At 41.9% G+C, this 21707-nt stretch overlaps 1 protein-coding gene across 1 annotated transcript in view; it reads left to right on the forward strand.

The window, feature by feature from the left end:
• Nucleotides 1-237: 237 nt before the first annotated feature.
• The window catches only part of CD34 (CD34 molecule), a 73183-nt gene continuing 51713 nt past the window's right edge, over nucleotides 238-21707 (forward strand). Inside the window, exon 1 of the mRNA XM_060231257.1 lies at nucleotides 238-491. Within this exon, the coding sequence (XP_060087240.1) occupies nucleotides 413-491 (79 nt within the window). The 5' untranslated portion in view covers nucleotides 238-412. The remainder of the gene's footprint in view (nucleotides 492-21707) is intronic.

Consider the following 21707-nt stretch of genomic DNA (forward strand, 5'->3'; position numbering starts at 1 on the left):
TCTTTCTTTCTTTCTTTCTTTCTTTCTTTCTTTCTTTCTTTCTTTCTTTCTTTCTTTCTTTCTTTCTACAAAGTTCAAGTTCTAGGGGATGGCCTGTCCATAATGAGAGAAATCAGAAAAATCCAGGAAAGAGTTAAGCTGATCTGATATTGTAGAGGAGGAAGTTTAACAATGTAATGATGAGAGACTGTGCTGAACTATATAAAGCTATGAGATCAGACTTAAAAACTCCACCTCAGAATCTTGAGCCACAAGCACAACTACCCCACAATGTACTGACATCAAAAGGGTTTCAAGAGAAGAAATACTTGAGCCTCAGCTGTACTGCAGAAAAACTAAAACCCAAGAGAAATTTGGAGAAACATTCGGCTTTACTCATAGGCAGGAATTGCTTTATAAACCACCACTGGGAATGATGTTACAGTGGAGTTCAACAGCAAGGGAAAGGAGGCAGATTTTTTGGACAGCATTCTGTGTTTTGAGCCTATTGGGTGAGTATTAAATCTTGGGAAACCCCTTAAAACTGATGACTGTTGTTTCATGCAGAGACAGAAAAGAGAAAAATGGGTGTTCCTGCCTGTGCCACAATTCTTGGAATATTGGAGAAAGTTTATGCTGTTATTGTTGTTTGTTTGGGAGCTCAGAACATCTTTGTGTTTAAACATGAATGCATAGCATGTAATAAAGAGAAGACGCACACCACTAGAAGCCCCAGAATTAATGGCATACAGAAAAGGAATTTTGCAGGTTGCTATAAATATAATAATAATAATAACTTTATTTTTATATCCCGCCCTCCCCCGCCAAAGGCCAAATATGAATCAGCCACCCATATACAGAGGTGAAATGTGGAAGTATATCAGATGCATATTTTTTGTTCATTACCTGGCAGTGACCCATATCAAAATTCCCAAGGATGGCTGGCAATTTCCAATGTACCTGGGACTCACATCCTTTTAATTCTATATAACAGGAAATCCCCGACCATTTGACTGAAAAAAATAGTTTATCAGATTCTACAAATAGTAACCTTGCAACTGTAAGGAACCTCTACAACCTAGGGCTTAACCTACACAGAAAAAAATTGTCAGCACTGGAAAATCAGTGTGGTTTTTTTATAGGCAATTCATTTACAAATGCCATTATCAGATCAATGTCAGACTTAAAAAGCAGTTAGAATCATTTATCAAAACTATTATTTATGCATAATCTTCCCCTCAAAATAATGATAGTACATTGGTATTTTGTATGTTTTCTCAAGCAGATCAGAAGGTTCTGTGAAGTGTCTGTGAGTAATAAAGCAGCCAGACTACTTTAGTTTCTTTTAGTCACTAGGTCCTGGATAGTAGATCCTTTCAAACAATTCACCATGTTGTGTTGCCCCCTTATAACATCTACTGCAATTTTTAGTACTCCAAAAATGATCATGTTTATGCTGATCTGAAGCTATCTATTTAAAGACATTTCATTTTTGTATTATACATCCACTAATCTTTAGGGCCAAGAATCTGTTCACTGCTTGTATTCATAAACTGTGAAGAATAGATGTGCATCTCCAAATGCTCAGGAACATGAATGGATCTGTGCTGAGAATCTGCCATTTGCCATGACATGCATAGCCACTGCTCATTTAGATACGTTTGTCTTCCCTAGTGAAACATATGCATGCATAGCCACTGCATAGCCACTGCTCATGCATAGCCACTGCTCATGTCTTCCCTAGTGAAACATATAACATGAATTGGTTCTTTTGGGCGGGGGGGGGGGGGCAACCTTCATTTCATCTTTGGCCATCCTTTTGATCCTATGTGGTTAACTGGCTCTTGTAAAATAACATGCATTTAGGCTTAGAAATCAAAATAATTTGTGTCTTGAGAAGAAAAAATAAAGACATACTTTGTGTGGCTCTAATGGGAATAGGTAAAATAATAGAATATGTTATCTTGAGCTATCTTTGATTTACAAACAGTGGAGTGATTTGCAGAAAAGTAAGAAATGACACTGTGACTACTCAATATCCTTGAAAAATCTGTTAGATGGTTTTGGACAAGATATACATACTTAACAGCTGCTGTATTGGCCAATCAAAAACAGACATTTGCTTTAATTCAAATAACATTTAGCTCCGACAATATCTTGTGCATTTTTAATTAGAACTGTTAAGAAAAAAACTCAGCAATAATAAAACTTCTGTGATCATAACTGGAAATGTGATCTAAGTACATTTTCATATGTGCTTCAGTCTGTTGTTAAAATGTGAAGACAGAATTATCTACAAGGTATCTTTTATATTCTTGTCATCCAGCATCAATTACACGTAGATATAACATGTGCAGTACAAGAAAGACTTCCATGTGCTTTTAGTGTCATGTGTGAAAATAGTCTCCTGACTGACTTCATAGCTTTATTTTCTATTTTCCCTGTATTTTATGGATTTATTATTTCTGCAATATCTGCAAGTACTATATTGAATGTAATTAGATCTCTCTGAGATGTTCTATTTCATTGGAAAAATAACCAACTCTCCAATCACCTAAAAAGAAACCTACAAATTCATGCTTCAATCCACCCAAGTTCACTGAGAGGGTAATGGCAGTCCACACATGGAAGCCTTTTCATGTTTGTGAGGCCAGTGTATATGCAGATACTAATTTGGATTTCTGGATGCACATTTCCATCTACTTCTTGATGCTCTTTGAAAAGTCTGAATATCTTTTTTTTTTTATGTAGATTGGAACATGCATCCAGGGCTACTAACTGCTATGTGTAACTAGAGCAAGACTGAATCCACAGTTAAAGAGGCACTCCAAAAAGTGCTTTTCATACCAAAAGAAGCTGCACAGTGGGTTCTGTTTTTTGGCTCCTATTAATACCTGGCAACTGTTCTCAATGAGGTTGTTTTACACCTGTGTGACTTGGCTCCTTCTTCTCCAATATGTTAGTAATACTTTGACTTCTTTGGCCTATTGCCTAGAAATGTGCACATGAGAAGTTCTATCACAAAGCTAACGCAGTGATAGCCTGCAAGCATACAGCATTTCATAGATAAACTTTCTACATTCTGCTCCTCAGTAAGGCTGAATTTCCACATTTGGGGGAAGGGGGTAGACAAATATACCATGCAGTCACCCTACCAAATGTCCCCCAACTACAGAAATTAAAAAAATGAGTAAATAATTGTCTGTTTCATGTTCTAATTGGATAATTTATCATGGGAGTATACCTGCAAATTACTCACATACCTTAAAACTTTAATCACCTAGCAAAGATTAATTCACCATTGAAGATACCACAAGAGTCATAAATACCCCTAGCATGTAGCTCACCAACACCATTTGCTTAGCTAATAGCTAAAATGCAGTAGATCTTCATCTGTTCAGTACCTGGACAAGAAACCTTCTGGAAAACATAATGCACACCGCCTTGAATTCCATGGTGAAGAAAGGCAAGATATACATGTAACAAATAGAGTCAGATTAGGTGAGACACTCCATTGTCTGATTGGACCCCTTCACTATATTCAAAATGCTAATATGAGCTGCATGGGGCCCCAAAGTGGATCCAGGTCACGTAGTGGGAAAACGGTATAATATTCTCTATCAAATTGATTATGCCAATCAAAATCAGCCTCCCCACCCACAGGCTTATTTGTCTTCAAAGAAAAAAAATGGGGGCTAATGATAATGTGGTGGGGGTGATCTCAATCAGCTTATCTTCTATAAGCATTTTAAAATGGTATGTATGTCTGGTATTTGCCTGGGAGAGCACTACCCTCTGCTGAGAATAACCTACTGGTGGTCTCTGGCCCTAAAGATATTCAGCTGTCACTGATCAGAGCCAGGGCTTTTTCAGCCCTGCTCCAACTTGGTGGAACTCTCTGCCAAATACTACCAGAGCCCTGTGGAACTTAATGCAATTCTGCAGGGCCTGTAAGGCAGAGATGCTCCACCAAACTTTTGGCTGAGGACAGCAATAGTTCCATCATAGCTGGGCCACCCCTCTTTTCTTTTCTTCCCTCTATCTTCACTTTGGTCCCCCCTCTCCTGCCTGCAAGACAGCAGCACAGTGGAGTAACAAAGGAATAGCTGATGCCATCTAAGATAATGTAGCCAATTCTCAGGGTTTTTTGTTATTCTGTTTTTAATATTTGTACATTGCCTAGAGCCTTACATTGTAGGAAACATGTGATCCATAAATTGAATATATAAATAATAAATAGACAAAATATGGAGGATCTGATAACAGATCTCATGTCTGGTTTCACCCTAAGAAGAAGAAAAATACAGATTCAGCTGAAGATGGATTTTTTTAGCTGCTCATCAGTTGGTAGTAGGAACCTAGAGCAGGCTTCAGGCTTCCTAAAGCAATAAGGAGCCATCTCATGTAACAAAATCTATTTTCTTCAAGGTAATTGAGCTGTTATTTCACACCAGGCGCTGAGCACCATTTAGAACCAAGTTCAGGGTCACCCAGCTTTTGGCAGGCTCCATGACCAACTGATTGAAGGCACACTCCTTTATGGTATCTAGGAATTTTGTCTCCTTCCCATGACCTAAACAAACATTTAATTAGTCAATGTGGAACTAGCTAAAGTGAACTATTATTATACAACTTTCTCCTTTAGTTACCTCTCTTATTTCTTTCCTATTTCAAGATCATTATCAAAGTTTTGGTCAGACAGTCAATAGTATGTCCCCAACAGTAAGAAACAAGAAACCCACTACATAACAGCCATCAAGAGTATTATATCGTAAAGCTTGGCTATATTGCAAAATTGATAACAATAGATTAGGTTGGTGGTCAACAACCCACAGATATAAATTACAATACTCAAAGGTCTTGTGCTAACAAACCACGGTTTGTTAGCACAAGATTTGTGGTTTGTTATGGCTGGAAGAGGGAGGGAGAAGCATTTAAATGCTACCCCCTCCCTTCTCTAGCTGAAGAGCTGTCCATTGTATCCTATGGGCCCATAGAATACAATGGAAAGATCAGGCTGCAGCTGTGGCACAACCCTAGAGAAGGGATTTAAAGTTCAGGGACAGTTCATGGGAGGCATGGTTTGTAACTGAACCATGAACCAGCCTGGTTTGTCATTTGGTTCGTGCCCATCCCTAGTGTGTGTGTGTGTGTGTGTGTGTGTGCGCGCGCACTCATCTTCAGGTCATTATATATTTCTGATGGTGCCTTCTATTTCAATCCTTAAAAGAGTTATACACTTCTATACATCATACACCACTATACACTGTTGACTTCAATAGGCTTAGAAAGGTGCAAGTCTGCTTAGGACTGCATTGCTATCATTCAACAAATAGTGCCTCATAGGACTACTATGAGGGAGAGGTGGTATAATTAGCATAATGTCCACATAATCTGAACATGAAATTTTGTACAAGTTACACAAGTGGGATACTAAATTTAATTTTGCCATTTAAAATGTAAATATACTTGAAGACTTGAATCCTGACCTCCTTTGCTGTTTCAGAAGGCACTTCAACCTCTGTAAGGGGGACAGTTTCAACAATTTCCCTTTATCTAGCACTGCTTTATCTAAAGTTTCCCATTATCTAGCACAGCTGCTCAAGAGAGATATTTGGGTTCTGCCCAAGATCTACATATACTGGACTTTGAATGCATTCCATTCTATCAAAATGTATACTAGAACAAAACATTAATAACATTGTTAATCATCATGGATTACATAGTTAATAAAAATAATAGACACATTGCTGGAACTGAGGTGTATTCCTATTGTAAACATTGATATTCTAACATTATTCAACCAACTATTCCCAAATTATTTCTGATTCCAAAGGTTGTAGATATTACAAACTCCAGATGTTCATATGATATGTTATTCATTGGCTGAAAAATAAGCCAGTGTGATATCAGTCTTTGGGCCAAACTTTTTAAAGTGGGGGGAAGCTTTATCAATTGTGTTTGAGCAAGGCTTAGTGTTGATTAGGTGAGGGTGTTTGCTGCCTAACAGGGTGATCTCATGGTTTAACCTAGCATGATTCTTATATCCTGTTTCCCTCCACCCATATTCTCTTTGCCCATTTCTTTGCTTCTTCTGTGACTGCAGACCCCACACCCATATCCTGTCTGGGGCCATGTAGAAAAGGGAAAACAGCCTGGGAGGGGGAAGGAATAGGATTTGATCAGATATTTCCATTGAAAAGGCAGCCCCACCCTTTTCCCATGGGGAAGGAGAAGAGCAAAGCTAGAGGGGTCATGAGTAATGTAGCTCTGAGTCCCCAAAGGTGGTGCACATTAAAACTGCTGGCAGAATATTATGTAAATAGTAGTAGGGAAACCATGTTGATTCAGTTTAAATTCTGGCCTCTTAGTTTCCATTAGTTTCCCATTTCATCTAACCCATGAAAGTCTGGATCTGAGCCTCATTACTGTCAGTACTGTATTGTATCAATGTGATGGTGTTTAGCCAGCCCAAGACTTGAGGGAGAAAAGTACTTCTTTCTCTACCTTCTCTGTCCCACGCATAATTTTGTAAACCTCTCTCATGTCACTCCACAGTCAACATTTCTCCAAGCTAGAGTCCCAAGTATTTTAACCCTTCTTCATAGGGAAAGTGTTCCAACCTTTTAATCATTCTAGTTGCCCTTTTCTGCACTTTTTCCAATGCTATAATATCCTTTTTGAGGTGCGGTGACCAGAATTGTACACAGTATTCCAAATGAGACTGCACCATCGATTTATACAGGTGCATTATGATACTGGCTGATTTGTTTTCAATTCCCCTCCTAATAATTCCCAGCATGGCGTTGGCCTTTTTTTATTGCAATCGCACACTGTCTCGACATTTTCAGTGAGTTATCTACCACGACCCCAAGATCTCTCTCATGGTCAGTCTCTGCCAGTTCACACCCCATCAAATTGTATTTATAACTGGGATTTTTGGTCCCAATGTGCATTACTTTGCACTTGGCCACATTGAACCTCATTTGCCATGTTGACACCCACTCACTCAGCCTCAACAGATCCCTTTGGAGTGCCTCACAATCCTCTCTGGTTCTCACCAACCTGAACAATTTAGTGTCATCTGCAAACTTACCCAATTCACTGCTTACTCCCAGTTCCAAAACATTAATGAACAAGTCAAAGATCATGGGACCCAGTACTGAGCCCTGCGGCACCCCACTGCTTACCATCCTACACTGCAAAAATTGCCCATTTATACTCACTCTCTGCTTCCTATTAATTAGCCAGTTTTTGATCCACAAGGGGGCTTGTCCTTTTACTCCATGACTCTTGAGCTTACTAAAGAGCCTTTGATGAGGAACTTTATCAAAAGCTTTCTGGAAGTCAAGGTAAACAACATCTATTGGGTCCCCTTTGTCCACATGTTTGTTCACCCCCTCAAAGAACTCTAACAGGTTAGGGAGACAAGATCTTCCCTTACAGAACCCATGCTGAGTCTTCCTCAATAACTTGTGTTTACCAATGTGCCTACTCATTCTGTCTTTGATAATGGTTTCTACCAATTTCCCCAGTATTGAAGTCAGACTGACTGGCCTGTAACTTCCCGAATCTCCTCTGGAACCCTGAACAGGATGGGTCATTCAGTAAACAATAACATAAGATTAGGACTGTAGAAGCCTATAACCAAACAGAAAACTTAAAAAAAAAACAGAACTGAAGCAAAACATAAATATTAACATGACACATTAAACAATGCAAAAATCACATAGTAGAATCCTACTTACAGCAAGCTATACAGAGTAGTATTAATCACAGTCCTTAATATTTACCCAAGTAACTCTGTGAACCATTTTTTACAGTGCGACCCTATTACCTGTGTAGAAGATTCTTCTTGAATAATTTAATACTGCACTGTTCGCAGAAAGTCATCCTTCCTAAATGCATCAGATAGACCATTCATTAAGTTGGGGGCCAAAACAGAGAAGTTGTTGATTTTGCCCAGGGCTTTTTTTGTATAAAAAGTCCAGCAGGAACTTAGTTGCATATTAGGCCACACACCCCAATGCCAAGCCAGCTGGAACTGTGTTCCTATGTGTCCTGCTAAAAAAAAAGCCATTATTTTGCCCATTTACAGGTTGGCATCTGCAGAAGGCTTGCTCATATGAGTAAAACTGTCATTGGCAGAATTCAGGGGAGAGGCAATCCCTCAGATAGGAGGGAACAAGGCCAGGAAGGACTTTGTATGTGACAACCAGTACCTTGACTAAGCCTTATAACTAATGGACAGCCAACTGAGAGTCTGCAGAACAGGATTAATATGCATATTCCATCTCACTCACAATAATAGTCAAGTTGCAGCATTCTGCACCAATTGGCGTTTCCAGGTTGATTTTGAGGGGAGACCAATGTACAGTGCATTACAGTAGTCTAGTTTTGATGTTATTGTGGCATGGAACTAAGCAGTCATATCTGCCATAGCAAGGTGAGGGTCTATCTTACAGGCTAGTCTGAATTAGAAAAAAGCATTTTTTGCAGCTCCTTTAACTTGCTTTTAAAAAACCAGCTGGCAAATAAAAGCTGCTTCCATACAGGCCCTTCATGGCCTTGGTCCCTCACAAGGATTCATCCCCACATGAAATGCAATGTGCTCCCACAATTTGGGGAAACTTCTACATGTCATCATGTTCTTCCTAAACACAACTGGTTGGGTTCCTGGGCCTTTTAACATTGAGACAAAAGAAAGAAAAATCTCTTGTGCGTCTGGGAAGGTGAACAGAGCTGAGTTCAGCCTTAAAAATGACAACATTCAGCTTTGTATCCTGCACACCCCCCCTTTGCAGACTTCAGTTTACCACAGCTGGGCCACAAGTGGGCCCAACATGATTGCTGGCACATCAGTACCTCTGTGCTAACACAACAGAGGGGCAGGGAGTGGGAATCAGGCACAGAACTAAGCAGCATGGGGACAGGGAATGAAGGCACCATCTTTGCCTGCTTCTACCTCACTTGCTGCTGCTTCCACAGCACAGTTCAAGTAGCAAGAGAGAAAAGGCAAAGTTATAAACAAAGCAAAGTCATAAATAAACGAACCAATGGCTGCTTCTGTGGCTCCCTTGTGGAAACATCTGAAGATCTGGCTACAAGTGTATGCATCTGTTATGGTGGGAAGTACGCTCTCCTCAAAACAGTGCTGGGAAGGACTTTTCTTACAGGCTTAAAAGGAAGGAACTGCAGCAGGAAGAAGATAAGAAAGAGGGACTAGCAACTGATTGGAAGTATGACATGCGTTAGTAGTACTATTTATTTTAAAAATGCTAATATGGCAAGCAAGCACTATTGATAGTTAACAGAGTGACCATCTTCATTAACACTGATAGTGTATCTAACAGAGGGAGCTCATACCTCAAAAATCTTGTTCATCTCTAAGGTGCAACTCGAATTTAGCTGTTCTAATGTAGTCCAATACCATTCTCTGAAACTATCTCCAAACAGTTCTTAGCATTATGGTTTTACTCATATTTTCTCACCAGTTCTTGTAACAACCCTGTAATGTATGTCAGTATAGCTAAGAAGCTCTCCACTGTGCCAAACTATGAGGGCACTTGCACTTAGGAGAATAATAGATGGTAATCCATATTATGTTTCAAAAACAGTTCAATTGTTTTTCATCAATGTTTGCTGTTGTTATTTTTATTTAAATAAGGAGATTTTTACCAAAAAAGCCAATGAAGCCTGTTATGGTATGTTCTGTCAGGGAATATGAAAAAATGTGAGCTCACAATTGATTATGTAGAGGCAGGGCTTTTTTTGAGCATGAACGCCCAGGAACGCAGTTCTGGCTAGCTTGGCATCAGGGGGTGTAGCCTAATATGCAAATGAGTTCCTGCTTGGCTTTCTCTACAAAAAAAATCCTGTGTGAAACAATGGTGATGTCAGTGGGTGTGGCCTAATATGCAAATTAGGACTGCTGGACTTTTTCCTACAAAAAAAGCCCTGTGTAGAGGACATTAAATACACAAACTTCCTTTGATAGGCTTGAGGCCCATGGTTTCACTCCACAAAGATTAAAGTTTTTCCATTTGTCCTTGTGCAGACAGATCATAATACAGAGCTTCTTTTTGACCGTGTGAAGACAGATCATATGTTGATGCTTTTCAGTAACTATTTAATTCAATCTGGGATAAATAACTTTGTGTCAAGTTATTGTTTTCTTTGAATAATCGAGGGGCAGGACTCTGAATAAATAGTGTTTTGCTATAGTTTGAAGAATGCAAAGAACATTCAAATCCTGCAAAAAGGTTGTTCCTTTCTTCTCTCTCTGACAACTAGCTGCTCCAGATGCTAGTTATTGCTCAAGCTTATTGCTTCTACTTGGCTTCCATTGCAAACCCCAGAGTGCTATCAAATTTATAGCAATAAAGAAAACAAGCTATGCAGAAGAACAGCTGTGATTATTTGGGGAACCCTCCCCAGTGATACCTCAGGGCTCATCTTTCAGTGTCCCTTGAGCTGGAACCTTGCAGAAGACTTTGATACTTTTCAGTATTAGTTTGAAAGTTACAGAGGAATAGAGAAGTAGCAAGTCTTCTTTGGCAAGTCTTGCTCATTTCAGCACACTCTGGACTACAGCACTGGACTACTGAATCAGTTTGGTGTAGTGGTTAACAGCATGGACTCTAATCTGAGAGAATCGGATTTTATTCCCCCACTCCACCACCTGCACCTGCTGGTGTGACTTTGAGTCAATCATAAGTTCTCTCAGAGCTGTTCTATCAAGAGCTCTCTCAGCCCCACCTACTTCATAGGGTGTTTGTCGTGGGGATGGAAGGGAAAGGGGATTGTAAACTCCTCGGAGACTCCAAGTGAAAGGCAGGATATAAATCCAATCTCCTCCTCCTCCTCCTCCAATTGTTAAATTCACTCTGTGAAAGAAACTGATCTTTTGGTAGTTCTGCCTACTCAGTTTTTTAAGATGAAGAAATAATTGCGACCTTCTTTTATAGTGTTTTCAGGGAAGCAAATCTTTTCCAAGAGGCTCTAGTGATTTCTAAATACCTGGGAAACTTCAAAAGTTTTTGTCAGGCTAATTGTAGTAGTTTGGGAGGTCAAGCTTTAGAACTGTAAACATGTAAACGTGCACACAAATCTTAAACATACACACATTTCTTGAATTTATTATCCTTCATCATGGAATCATGCCTCCTGGTCTTGAAGTGCAGAAATGGCTTTGGGGAAACAAACCAAAACATTTTTTAAACTATTTATGTAAAAATTGAGCATAAAACTAAAGTTCACATTCATAGGTAACAACATCTGCAGGCTGTGTTTAGCTTTCCTTTTAAAGGTCTCAAAATACATTTTATACAAATAAAAGGATGGAGAATTCAATTTTTCACTTCTTTACTATATAGCATGCTGAGCATTTCTAGAAATCTCAACAGTTATTTTGCCATATGTATAGCTAATGATGGCCACTTTAAAATCAAAGAAAACCAGCGTCTTCTTTTACCAGCCTTGTTCAATCTAACATACTCCAAGCCTCAACTTTCCAATCTGGGACCCACCTTTGATGTCCAGGTGGCAACACTGGACCCACTGAGCTGCCAACATATTAAAGAAATCACATGACATCAGTGTGTCAGTACAGGAAGAACTAATGTTAAGATCTTTCTGAAAGGAAAGGGGCTCCCCATGGAAAGCATGCACACATGGAGGCATGGGAACAGGACAAGCCTGGGCCTGGGGAAAGCAAAGAAAGCAAACAGAGGTATTGTGAGGGGGGAGGTGTCTCTGAGCCTACCTATATGATTTCATATCACTAGCCAACTGGTCCTCTGGGGGGGCACCTTGATCTCCAGGCCTGCACACTGGTGGCAGATCTTTCCAAAAAGCAGCAAAAATTCCATCTCTGTATCAGGTGAGGTTCTGCAACCCCACTGAGGGTTCCAAGTTGGGTTGAAGACCACTGAGTCATTGAACTGAGTGGCTGATTTCCAACTACAAAATCTTTTCATCCTAAAATGACTCTGCCTATTTTGCCTTTGTTGGAGGTGTAATAAAGCTAATTTAAATTGTTACCCTTTTAAAATCTCACCGACTTCCTTTTTCCAACGTCTCTTAAAGAGGCAGTGGTCCGGCCCCTCTTAAAAAAGCCTAACTTAGACCCAGCCGAATTGGCACACCATCGACTGGTCTCAAATTTACCCTTTTTGGGGAAAATTGAGAAGGCAGTAGCATTACAGTTACAGAGTTTTCTGGAGGATGCTTCCGTCCTAGATTCCCACCAGTCCGACTTCTGGCCTGGTCATGGGACAGAGACAGTTCTAGTCGCCCTAGTGGATGACCTCCAGCAGCATCTGGATCGAGGTGGCTCAGCGGTACTGATGTTGTTAGACCTATTGGCTGCATTCAATATGGTCGACCATCAGTTGCTAGTCCACCGCCTCACCGACACAGGGATTCAGGAACTAGCCTTCAGTGGCTTTCCTCTTTCCTATGTGGTTGGGGACAAAGGGTGTCAATTGGGGGAGAGTCATCGCAGAGACACCCACTTAATTGTGGTGTGCCTCAGGGGGCGGTTCTATCCTCAACACTGTTTAACATTTACATGCAACCTCTTGCCCAGACGTATGGGCTGGGTTGCCATCAGTACATCAATGACACACCGCTCTATCTACTGATGGACGGCTGACCTGGCGCTGTCCCAGAAAACCTAGATCAGGCATTGAAAGCTGTGGCTGGCCGGCTTAACCTGAGTTGACTGAAGCTGAATCCAACAAAGACAGAGGTCCTTTGCCTGAGTCGTGGCGGCCTAGGCAGGGAAATCCCCCTACCAGCCTTTGATGGGGCGCCACTGTCAACAGCGCCCAAGGTCAGAAGCTTGGGGGTGCTGTTGGAAACCTCCCTGTCAGTGGAGGCCCAAATAGCAGCAACTGTGAAATCTGCCTTTTTTCATCTGAGGCAGGCGAAACAGTTGGTTCCCTTCCTCGACCGTCGCGACATGGCAACTGTGATCCATGCAACGGTCACCTCGAGATTGGACTACTGTAATGCCCTCTACTTGGGGCTGCCTTTGTTGTGAACCCGGAAACTCTAGCTAGTGCAGAATGCGGCTGCTAGGCTGCTATTGGGGCTGCCCAAGTGGAAGCACATACAGCCAGCACTGCAGGAACTGCACTGGCTACCAATAGCGTACCGGATTCGTTACAAGGTGCTAGTTATTACTTTTAAAGCCCTGTATGGCCGAGGACCCATTTACCTGAGTGACCATCTGTCCCCGCACGTTTCCCAGCAGGTACTAAGATCTGGATCCTAACATCTAGTGATCCCCAGGCTGAGGGAGGCGAGATTAGTGACCACCAGGGATCGGGCCTTTTCAGTGGCAGCCCCATCCTGGTGGAATCAACTGCCGGAAGAGGTTAGGGCCTTGCACAACCTCACCTAGTTCCACAAGGCCTGTAAGACCATCCTCTTCCAGCAGGCCTTCAACCAACCATAGGAGAATTCTGGAATAACCGCCATCCTGTAACTATGAGGAACATCTAATGTGTAGCACCAAGCTGTATACTGTTTTAACCTATGTGTTTTAATTTATATATTTATGTGGTTTTACTGTTTTATGCCTGTGATGTAAACTGCCCTGAGCCTGCCTTGGCAGGGAGGGCGGGGTATAAATTGAATTAAATAAATAAATAAATAAATCCGTTGTCTTCCTTCCTGTCTACCTAAGGGCTACCAACTATTCCATTTTATTCTTTACTGTGGTTCTTGAAGGACAAACTGTTAGCTTTGAGGGAAGAAAGATAAGCTTTGCATGAACCATACTGTTTATGAAGGTTAAAATAAGGAGCATGTAGCATGATCCTAAACAAGTTTACTCAGAAGCAAGTGCTTCCCTCATAAGTGCACTTGGGAATGCAGTCAATCTGTTTAAGAGATCAGTTGTATATTGGCTGTGTGTGGGAAGAGACTATTGTACAAATTTTTGAATACTGTGAGATGTACTTCTGGCAATGGAGATCCATCGACTCAAGTTCATCTTCACTACATTATGTTGAACAAAATAATGAGTAACAATACATCATGCTACAGAGACAACAATTGGGCAGGCATGTCATGAGCCAACACTGAGTGTCTGGATTTGATTTGGTTGTATTCAGGTTTGTTTGTTTTTTCTGGAAAAAGAGGTGCTAAAACTCTTAAGAGGGAGATGAAAGAGAAATACATTTTTTGAGGATTCTTTGAAACATTATTTTTGTGCACTATGGACTTACCTCTACTTTAAAGCAGTTTCCAAACTTTACACAGTCAAGGAGTGTGCAAGGAATGCCCTGCCAAGGCCATGTGGGCCTTAGTGCAGGGGAAGAGCCAGCCAGGGGTACAGCCAAGAAACTTCAGCTCAGGCCCACTGGGCTGTGATCCAAGCTGCACTTACCTGGGAGTCAGCATGTGAGTAGCAGCCAGAAAACATTAGGTAGGCTGCAGTTGATTTTCTCTCTCCCACCCCAAACTGCCCCAGACTGTCCCCAGGCTCACAGCTGCACCTTGCCCTTGGCGAAAGCAACAAGTCCCCCTGTGCTGTTTGGCTGCTTTCCCACTCACCTGCAGCCACTACCAGGTATCCCCTCATTTATATATTATTTTAATATTTTTGTGACATCACAAGTGACATCATGCTCCCCCTGTGCCCCCATGAACCTTTTAACATTTTTTGATAATTTTCTTTCCACAAAGAGATTCTGGAACTCTGTTCCACCACATTCCCCCAGGGGGGGAAAAAAGCCCTGGTCATATTGAAACATTTACTAGATCTCATTTAACCCTATTATTGAGGTAAACAAAATGGAGTACATCACATGCTCTGAAATATGTCTACATATGCCCTTAATTCAAATTAAATTTTCATCTTCAATGGATTTGGCTTAATCCCCCCCCCCCCCAACAGCAACTTTGGCTCCCACCAACTAATAATGATCAACTCTCTTTCCTCACATGGGGTTATGGCTACTGTGTGCACTGCAGTTCTAATGCAGCCCTTCTTAAAACTGTATTTAATTTAATTTAATTTTGTGATTTATACCCCTCTCTATCCTGCCATAAATAAAACAATAAATAAAACATATCCAATTAAACATAACGAATTTAAGATATCTCAAAAATATAATACATACAGATTAAAATAAGAAAACCGTAACTCCAACAATGGTACAGCCTGAGGCCATAGTTCAGCAGTTTTTACAATTTCAACTAATTAACACCACCTAGCACAACTTCAGGTCATTGACACCACTTAAGGTTGTGACTCAGACCCTTGACCCATCTGAAGCACATGGATAGTAAAGTGTTGGGGAAAGGTTTCAGAGGACGCCCAGTAGATTAAAAGCTTGGCGGAAGAGCTCCGTTTTACAGGCCCTGAAGATATGCAGGCCCCAGGCCATATAGGACCTTAAAGATAAGGACCAGCAACTTGAAATGGATCCAGTACTCAAGGGGGAGCCAATGTAGTTCACCCATGTACTTATCCTCCTCAGGGGTATCAAGTGGAAGAAGTATGCCTAGATACATGTTGCTGGTAAAGTGTTTTACAAATAGTTTCATGCAGCTAATGTAAAGCAACCTCTAAAAAAGGCAGTAAGATGAAAAAATTCACAAAAATAACACCTAGATGTCACCTCTTAGCCAATACATGAAATATATATAGATTAAAGTGGAATGTTTGCTTGTTTAGAATGTTTCCATGCCATCTCTTTAGTCCTGCTCTATCTTCCCTCTCTCTGCCATTCTGCCACCTAGGTCAGTTCTCTGCGTTTTCTGCCTGATATAGACTGTAAACCCACTCAGCAGACACCCCATCATTTTTGCATTCACTGTACCTCCCAGCACATTGTAGGAGGCATGTAGAGATGGGCATAAACTGGTTCACAAACTGAAGTTTGTGATGGATTTTTATCAGTTCATGGTTTGCGAACAATTAAATTTGTGAATTGCCTCGTCCCAGCCAATACTAGGATCTAGGCAATGTACAACAAGAAATACACATAAAATCAATAAAACCAGTAAATTTTAAAAACAGTTGCAACCCAATGGACATTTTTTATAATGTGCTATTGTTCTGCTTTCTAGGCATTGGGAGCAGTCCCCCCTTAAGTGGAGGGGGGAGGGTGCTAGCCCAGTAAGTGTTGCTTTCCTCAAGCAAAAGCCTGGTGGAACATCTCTGCTTTACAGGCCCTGCAGAATTGTAAAAGATCCCACAGGGCCCTGGTGTCTTCCAGCAGAGAGTTCCACCAGGCCAGGGGCAGGACCGAGAAAGTCAAGTTGGTACTGAGTTCTGCTGGGCTTGCAATTCCCCTTGCTTGGAGTGTGATTGTCTTGTTGAACTGGCACCGCCCAAATGGCACTGGGTTCTGCAGGACACTAATACATTGCACTGGTTCTGCTGGGCTTGCAAAAATGCCCCACCACCTTTCCACTGCAGCGATTATCTGGTTTGACCCTAGTCACATTGTCTCTGGTTCTGTTGGGCACATTGCATTGGTTCTGCTGGGCTTGTACAAATGCCCCCCCTTCAGTTTCTGCTGCAGAGATTCTCTGGAACTTTGATTCTGTTCTGCTAGGCTTCTATTGCCCTTGCTTCTTTAACTATTTTCCCTCCATTGAGAACAATGGAAGATGAGGCTCTTTCTTAGGAGGGGGCCATAATTTGAGCCCCATAAATCCAATACTCATCTGGCTTGGAGGCCAAGTAGAGGAGAGGCAGTTGGAGATCCCTGAGAATTTGGTGTCTCTAATGCACTGGGGAGCCATTCTACTACAATATGAACCTCACAACCCGTTTGTTTAGCTCTTAAATTTTCATGAGCTTGTGGTTTACAAACTGGGCATGCCATGAACCATAATGAACTGTATTTTCCTGGTTCATGTGAGAAAAATTCTCTGCTTTTATGTGATGAATTTCTGTGCAAGAACTGCCCACTATGCTGAGAAAGCCACTGTAGAAAAAGATTTAAATTATCTTCCATTTCCACTTACATTCAGCTAGAAAAGGTTAAGCAGAAGTTGTTAGTATTTATATAGAGCCATTTGTATATCATGCTTTGCAAAGTTCGTTGAAGTATAAAAAGACACTTAATCCAACAATACACACCTAAACACAGTCATATCCTTCTAAATCTATTGAAGTCAATGGAGTCAGAAGGGTATGTTTTAGAACTACACTACAAGCAACTTATATTCAAAGAAAAAGTGGCTGCCACTCTTTGTTATGTCTAAAGTGTAATCAGTTGACACACAACTCCTCACCTCTATTCTTCCTTTCCTTCTTCTTCCTCCTTTCTTCCCTTTTCCCCCTCCTACTGTTACTTCTTACTAATTTGACTGAATTGCTGAATTTATTCAAAACTGCTAATTTTAGAAGCTTTTCTTACAGCTAACTTTGCACCAACAAAATAATATGTTTAATTTTCTGGATTTCATAGAGGAGTGTCACTGTTTATTCTTCTTATTAATTCACTCTCCATTATACTTAAAGATAATGGAACATTTCATAATCTCCTAGTTTAAAAGTGTGCTAGGTGCTGTGTCAAACACACAGTGGCAGGCTCCCTTTATGGAGGCTTCACAATCTTGATGTAAACAAACTCAGCATAAAGGAGTGATACTCAGTAGTTTGGAAGCCAAATGTGGCTTTTCTGAGCATCATTCCTTAAGGCAGCATCCACCCTGTGTTTCAGGAATGTGGGCAGACCCCTTAAATAGCTAGAACTGTGGTTGGCAGTTGGTTCCCACCTTGAACCAGCTGCCAACAACAGAATGGAAAAGCTATAAACCTTCCTGAAGCACATGCTAGGGATGGAAATAAAATGTGGAGGTATTTTGTCAATGGTAATTATGAATGTGGCTCTCTGTGACCCACAGATAGTACCACTGCTATTAAGTTTCTTGAAATGCAACCCACAGGTAAACTTCAGGAGAAAAGTTTTTCCTCCTGACATATAGTTATATGAATTTGGGTGAGAACTTTTGTCACTTCCTGGCTCTTTGTAGTAGCTGGGATGTGTGAACAAACTTCTGCTATTTCAGTTATTATCTGCATTGGAGGATTTTACAAAAGGGGTAATTTATGCCTGTATTTAGTTTTCTATAATAGGATATTACATGCAGCTTGGATAAACAATGGCCTGTTTAGTAAAATGTGTTCACAGTGCTGTAGGAAGGCTAGCCATTATTATCCACTAATTAAAGAAGAAGAGAAGAGATTGTATTTTTACCCGTCCTTCAGTTGGAGTCACAGAATAGCTTACAATCGCCTTTCCTTCCCCTCACAACAGACACCCTATGAGGTAGGTGAAACTAAGAAAGCTCTTTTGAAAACTGCTCTTGAGAGAACTTGTGACTGACCCAAGGCCATTCCATGTGAGGGAGTGGGTAATCAATAAACCTGATTTTCCCCTACTGGAGTCCACACTCCTAACTACTTAACCAAACTGACTCTCCAAACATATATTGGTGCAGAAATTTCCATGAGTATCACCCACCCCTTTGATTTCTATATGGTAAGCTCACTTACATTATATTAAACTGGTCAGAAATGAAACCTAAATTGAAAACGTATTTAAAGCTTGATCAAAAGTGTCCTTTTCTATAGCTGACCTAGACTTAATAGGGGAAGATTAAGCAAAGAGAATGACTGATACCCACATGACTCTTACATGTTTCTCTTATTTGGAGAAAGCTTGTCGTCTGTATGAAACAATCACCTTCCTCTCTTTGCAAACCCAAGAATAGAAACTGTGAACTCTGCTTTTGCTACTACATTGTAGATCTTCCTTGTAATTAAAGCAAAGTTTCATACAAATCTATGTGTTCTATTGGCAAGAGTTACTTTAAATGGCTTCTATGCTCAGCATATCCCATCTGTTGAGGTTTCCTGTCTGTACTTAAGACAAAATAGAATGTTTGTGATGCTGTTTTAAAACTAGCCCTAAACATAGTACACATTGGGTGCCAAGTCTCAGCCTGGCATCAGTATAAACTGTAAATCTCTTGACCTGATTTTCTCTTATGAAAAACATGATTCCATAAGCCTTTTCAGTCCCCATGAAAGGGCCCATTGCTCCTTCCATATCCCTTGGCTGGTAGCTGGAGAACAAAAAAATACCACTGCTACTGGATTTGGGCTAATTGAACAAGGATAGCTAATGTTTTGAGCAAGTCTGCCCTGAACATGTAGCCTGTGGTATTTTTGTAGCCTATGTCCTAAAATGGTGTGTAAATGCTTTACAAATAGTTTAGATCCTTATAATCTATAACAATATCATGGTAGTACTGGAATGCATTAAGTCTCCATTCTTCTGCAGGAAATGATTTCAACTACTTTTGTATGCCAGCTATCAGCCTTTGTTTCATTTGTTTGTTTCTGTTTTTTTATTATTGAGAGCCAGTATAGTGTAGTCGTGGTTAAGAGCAATGGACTCTAATTTGGAGAACTCTGTTTGACTCCTCACTCTTCCACATGCAGCCAGGTGGGTGGCAACAGGTCAGTCACAGCTCTCTCAGAAGTCTCTCAGCCCCACCGACCTCACAGGGTGCCTGTTAGCCGCCCTGAGCCTGCTCCGGCGGGGAGGGCGGGATATAAATAAAAATTGTTGTTGTTGTTGTGGGGAGAGGAAGGGAAGGCAATTTGTAAAGCACTCTGAGACTCCTTTAGTAGTAAAAGGAAAGGTCCCCTGTGAGTCAACCTCGAGCCAGCTACCTGAAAACCCAGCTTCCGCTGGGGATCGAACTCAGGTCATGAGCAGAGCTTAGGACTGCAGTACTGCAGCTTTAACACTCTGCGCCATGGGGCTCTGTATTAGTAGTAAAAAGCAGGGCATAAAAACCAACTCTTGAACTCTTCTTATTTCACCCTCTGCTTTTTAGAGTTGGAAGGGACTTCCAGTGTCATCTAGTCCAACCCCCCGCACAATGCAGGAAACCCACAAACAAAAGGGAGTTGTAGCCATGAGGAAAGGGGAGGGAGCTTTTAGTACATAACAGTGAAGCTGATGAGAATTGGAAACATACATTAACAAATATGCAAGCAGTTTTTTCAGGATGATCCTGATGACAAATTTTTATTAGTATGGTGAATCATAGAATCATAGAGTTGGAAGGGACCTCCAGTGTCATCTAGTCCAACCTCCCACACAATGCAGGAAACCCACAAACACCTCATTGCTGTCAGATGGCTATCTAGCCTCTGTTTAAAAACCTCCAAGGAAGGAGAGCCCACCACCTCCCAAGGAAGCCTGTTCCACTGAGGAATCGCTCTAATGGTCAGGAAGTTCTTCCTAATGTTGAGCCGCAACCTCTTTTGATTTAATTTCAACCTATTGGTTCTGGTCCTACCTTCCAGGGCCACAGAAAACAATTCCACACCATCCTCTATATGGCAGCCCTTCAAGTACTTGAAGATGGTGATCATATCACCTCTCAGCCACCTCCTCTCTAGGGTATACATCCCCAGCTCCTTCAACCTTTCCTCATAGGACTTGGTCTCTGGACCACTCACCATCTTTGTTGCCCTCCTCTGGACCCATTCCAGCTTGTCTATATCCTTCTTAAAATGTGGTGCCCAAAACTGAACACAATACTGCAGGTGAGGTCTTACCAGAGCAGAGTAAATCAATACCATCACATCATGTGATCTGGATGCTATACTTCTGTTGATACAGCCCAGAATTGCATTTGCCTTTTTAGCCACTGCATCACACTGTTGACTCTTGTTCAGCGTATGATTCGCTAAGACCCCTAGATCCTTTTAGCACATACTACTGCTAAGACAAGTCTATTCCATCCTATAACCATGCATTGGATTTTTCCTACCTAAATGCAGAACTTTACATTTATCCCCATTAAAATTCATTTTATTGATTTTAGCTCAGTTTTCCAGCCTGTCAAGCAGTGGTGGGATTCAGCCGGTTCGCACCGGTTCTGCAGAACCGGTACCTAATGTGCTATCAGTTCGGCAGAACTGTTTGTTGGCTGGGCGCCTGATGTTGATTTTTATTACTTTTTTTGGCCATCGCTGCTTCCCCCTGGCCTGGACAATGGAGCCTCCAGCAGCCCGCCGCATCGCGGCGTGGCTGCCGGGGAGATTTTGCCCCCTCCGGAGGAGAGAGAGGGCAATCTAGCGCGCTTTTTGCGCGTTTGCAGGGGGCGGGGCTTCTGTGTGCCTTCGGAAGCCTCCGCTCCCTTCCTCGCAGTTCTCTTGAGTTGCTCGGCGAGAGGGAGCGTTCTTTCGACGCTTGCAGCCGGCATCGGGAGGATTCGCTGCCCGGTGGGTCGCTAACCTTTGGTCGCCTGGCGACTGCCAAACGTGCGGCCCTCGCCGCGCCCCCAAAGCCCAAGAGGGAGAGGCGCGAGGCTCAGTCCCCCTCCCCAAACCTTGCAGAGAGGCGCCTCTCGGGCAACTCGGGACACGCATTCGCTCCACCGCCCGGGAAATCTCCACCTCCTATAGCCGCGCGTGCCACCATTGTGCACCAGCCTCGTGCTCTCCCTTACCTTCTCCCCTCGGGATGCCCGGGCGGCGGTGGCCTCCGTTGGAAGCAAGCTGCTAGTCCCTCACAGCTCGGCAGCCTGGGGAACTTCTGCCTGGCCCGTCGCATGCTCCCGGTCTGTCTCTCCCACGCTTCCAGTGAATGTCAAAGAAGTCAAACAGTCCACCCCTCTCGTAGTACCTCCGGAGCTTGCAAAAACAGCACCACCCTGCACACAGCCGAGCC

This window comes from Heteronotia binoei, chromosome 2, assembly GCF_032191835.1.
Source record: "Heteronotia binoei isolate CCM8104 ecotype False Entrance Well chromosome 2, APGP_CSIRO_Hbin_v1, whole genome shotgun sequence".
Lineage (NCBI taxonomy): Eukaryota > Metazoa > Chordata > Lepidosauria > Squamata > Gekkonidae > Heteronotia > Heteronotia binoei.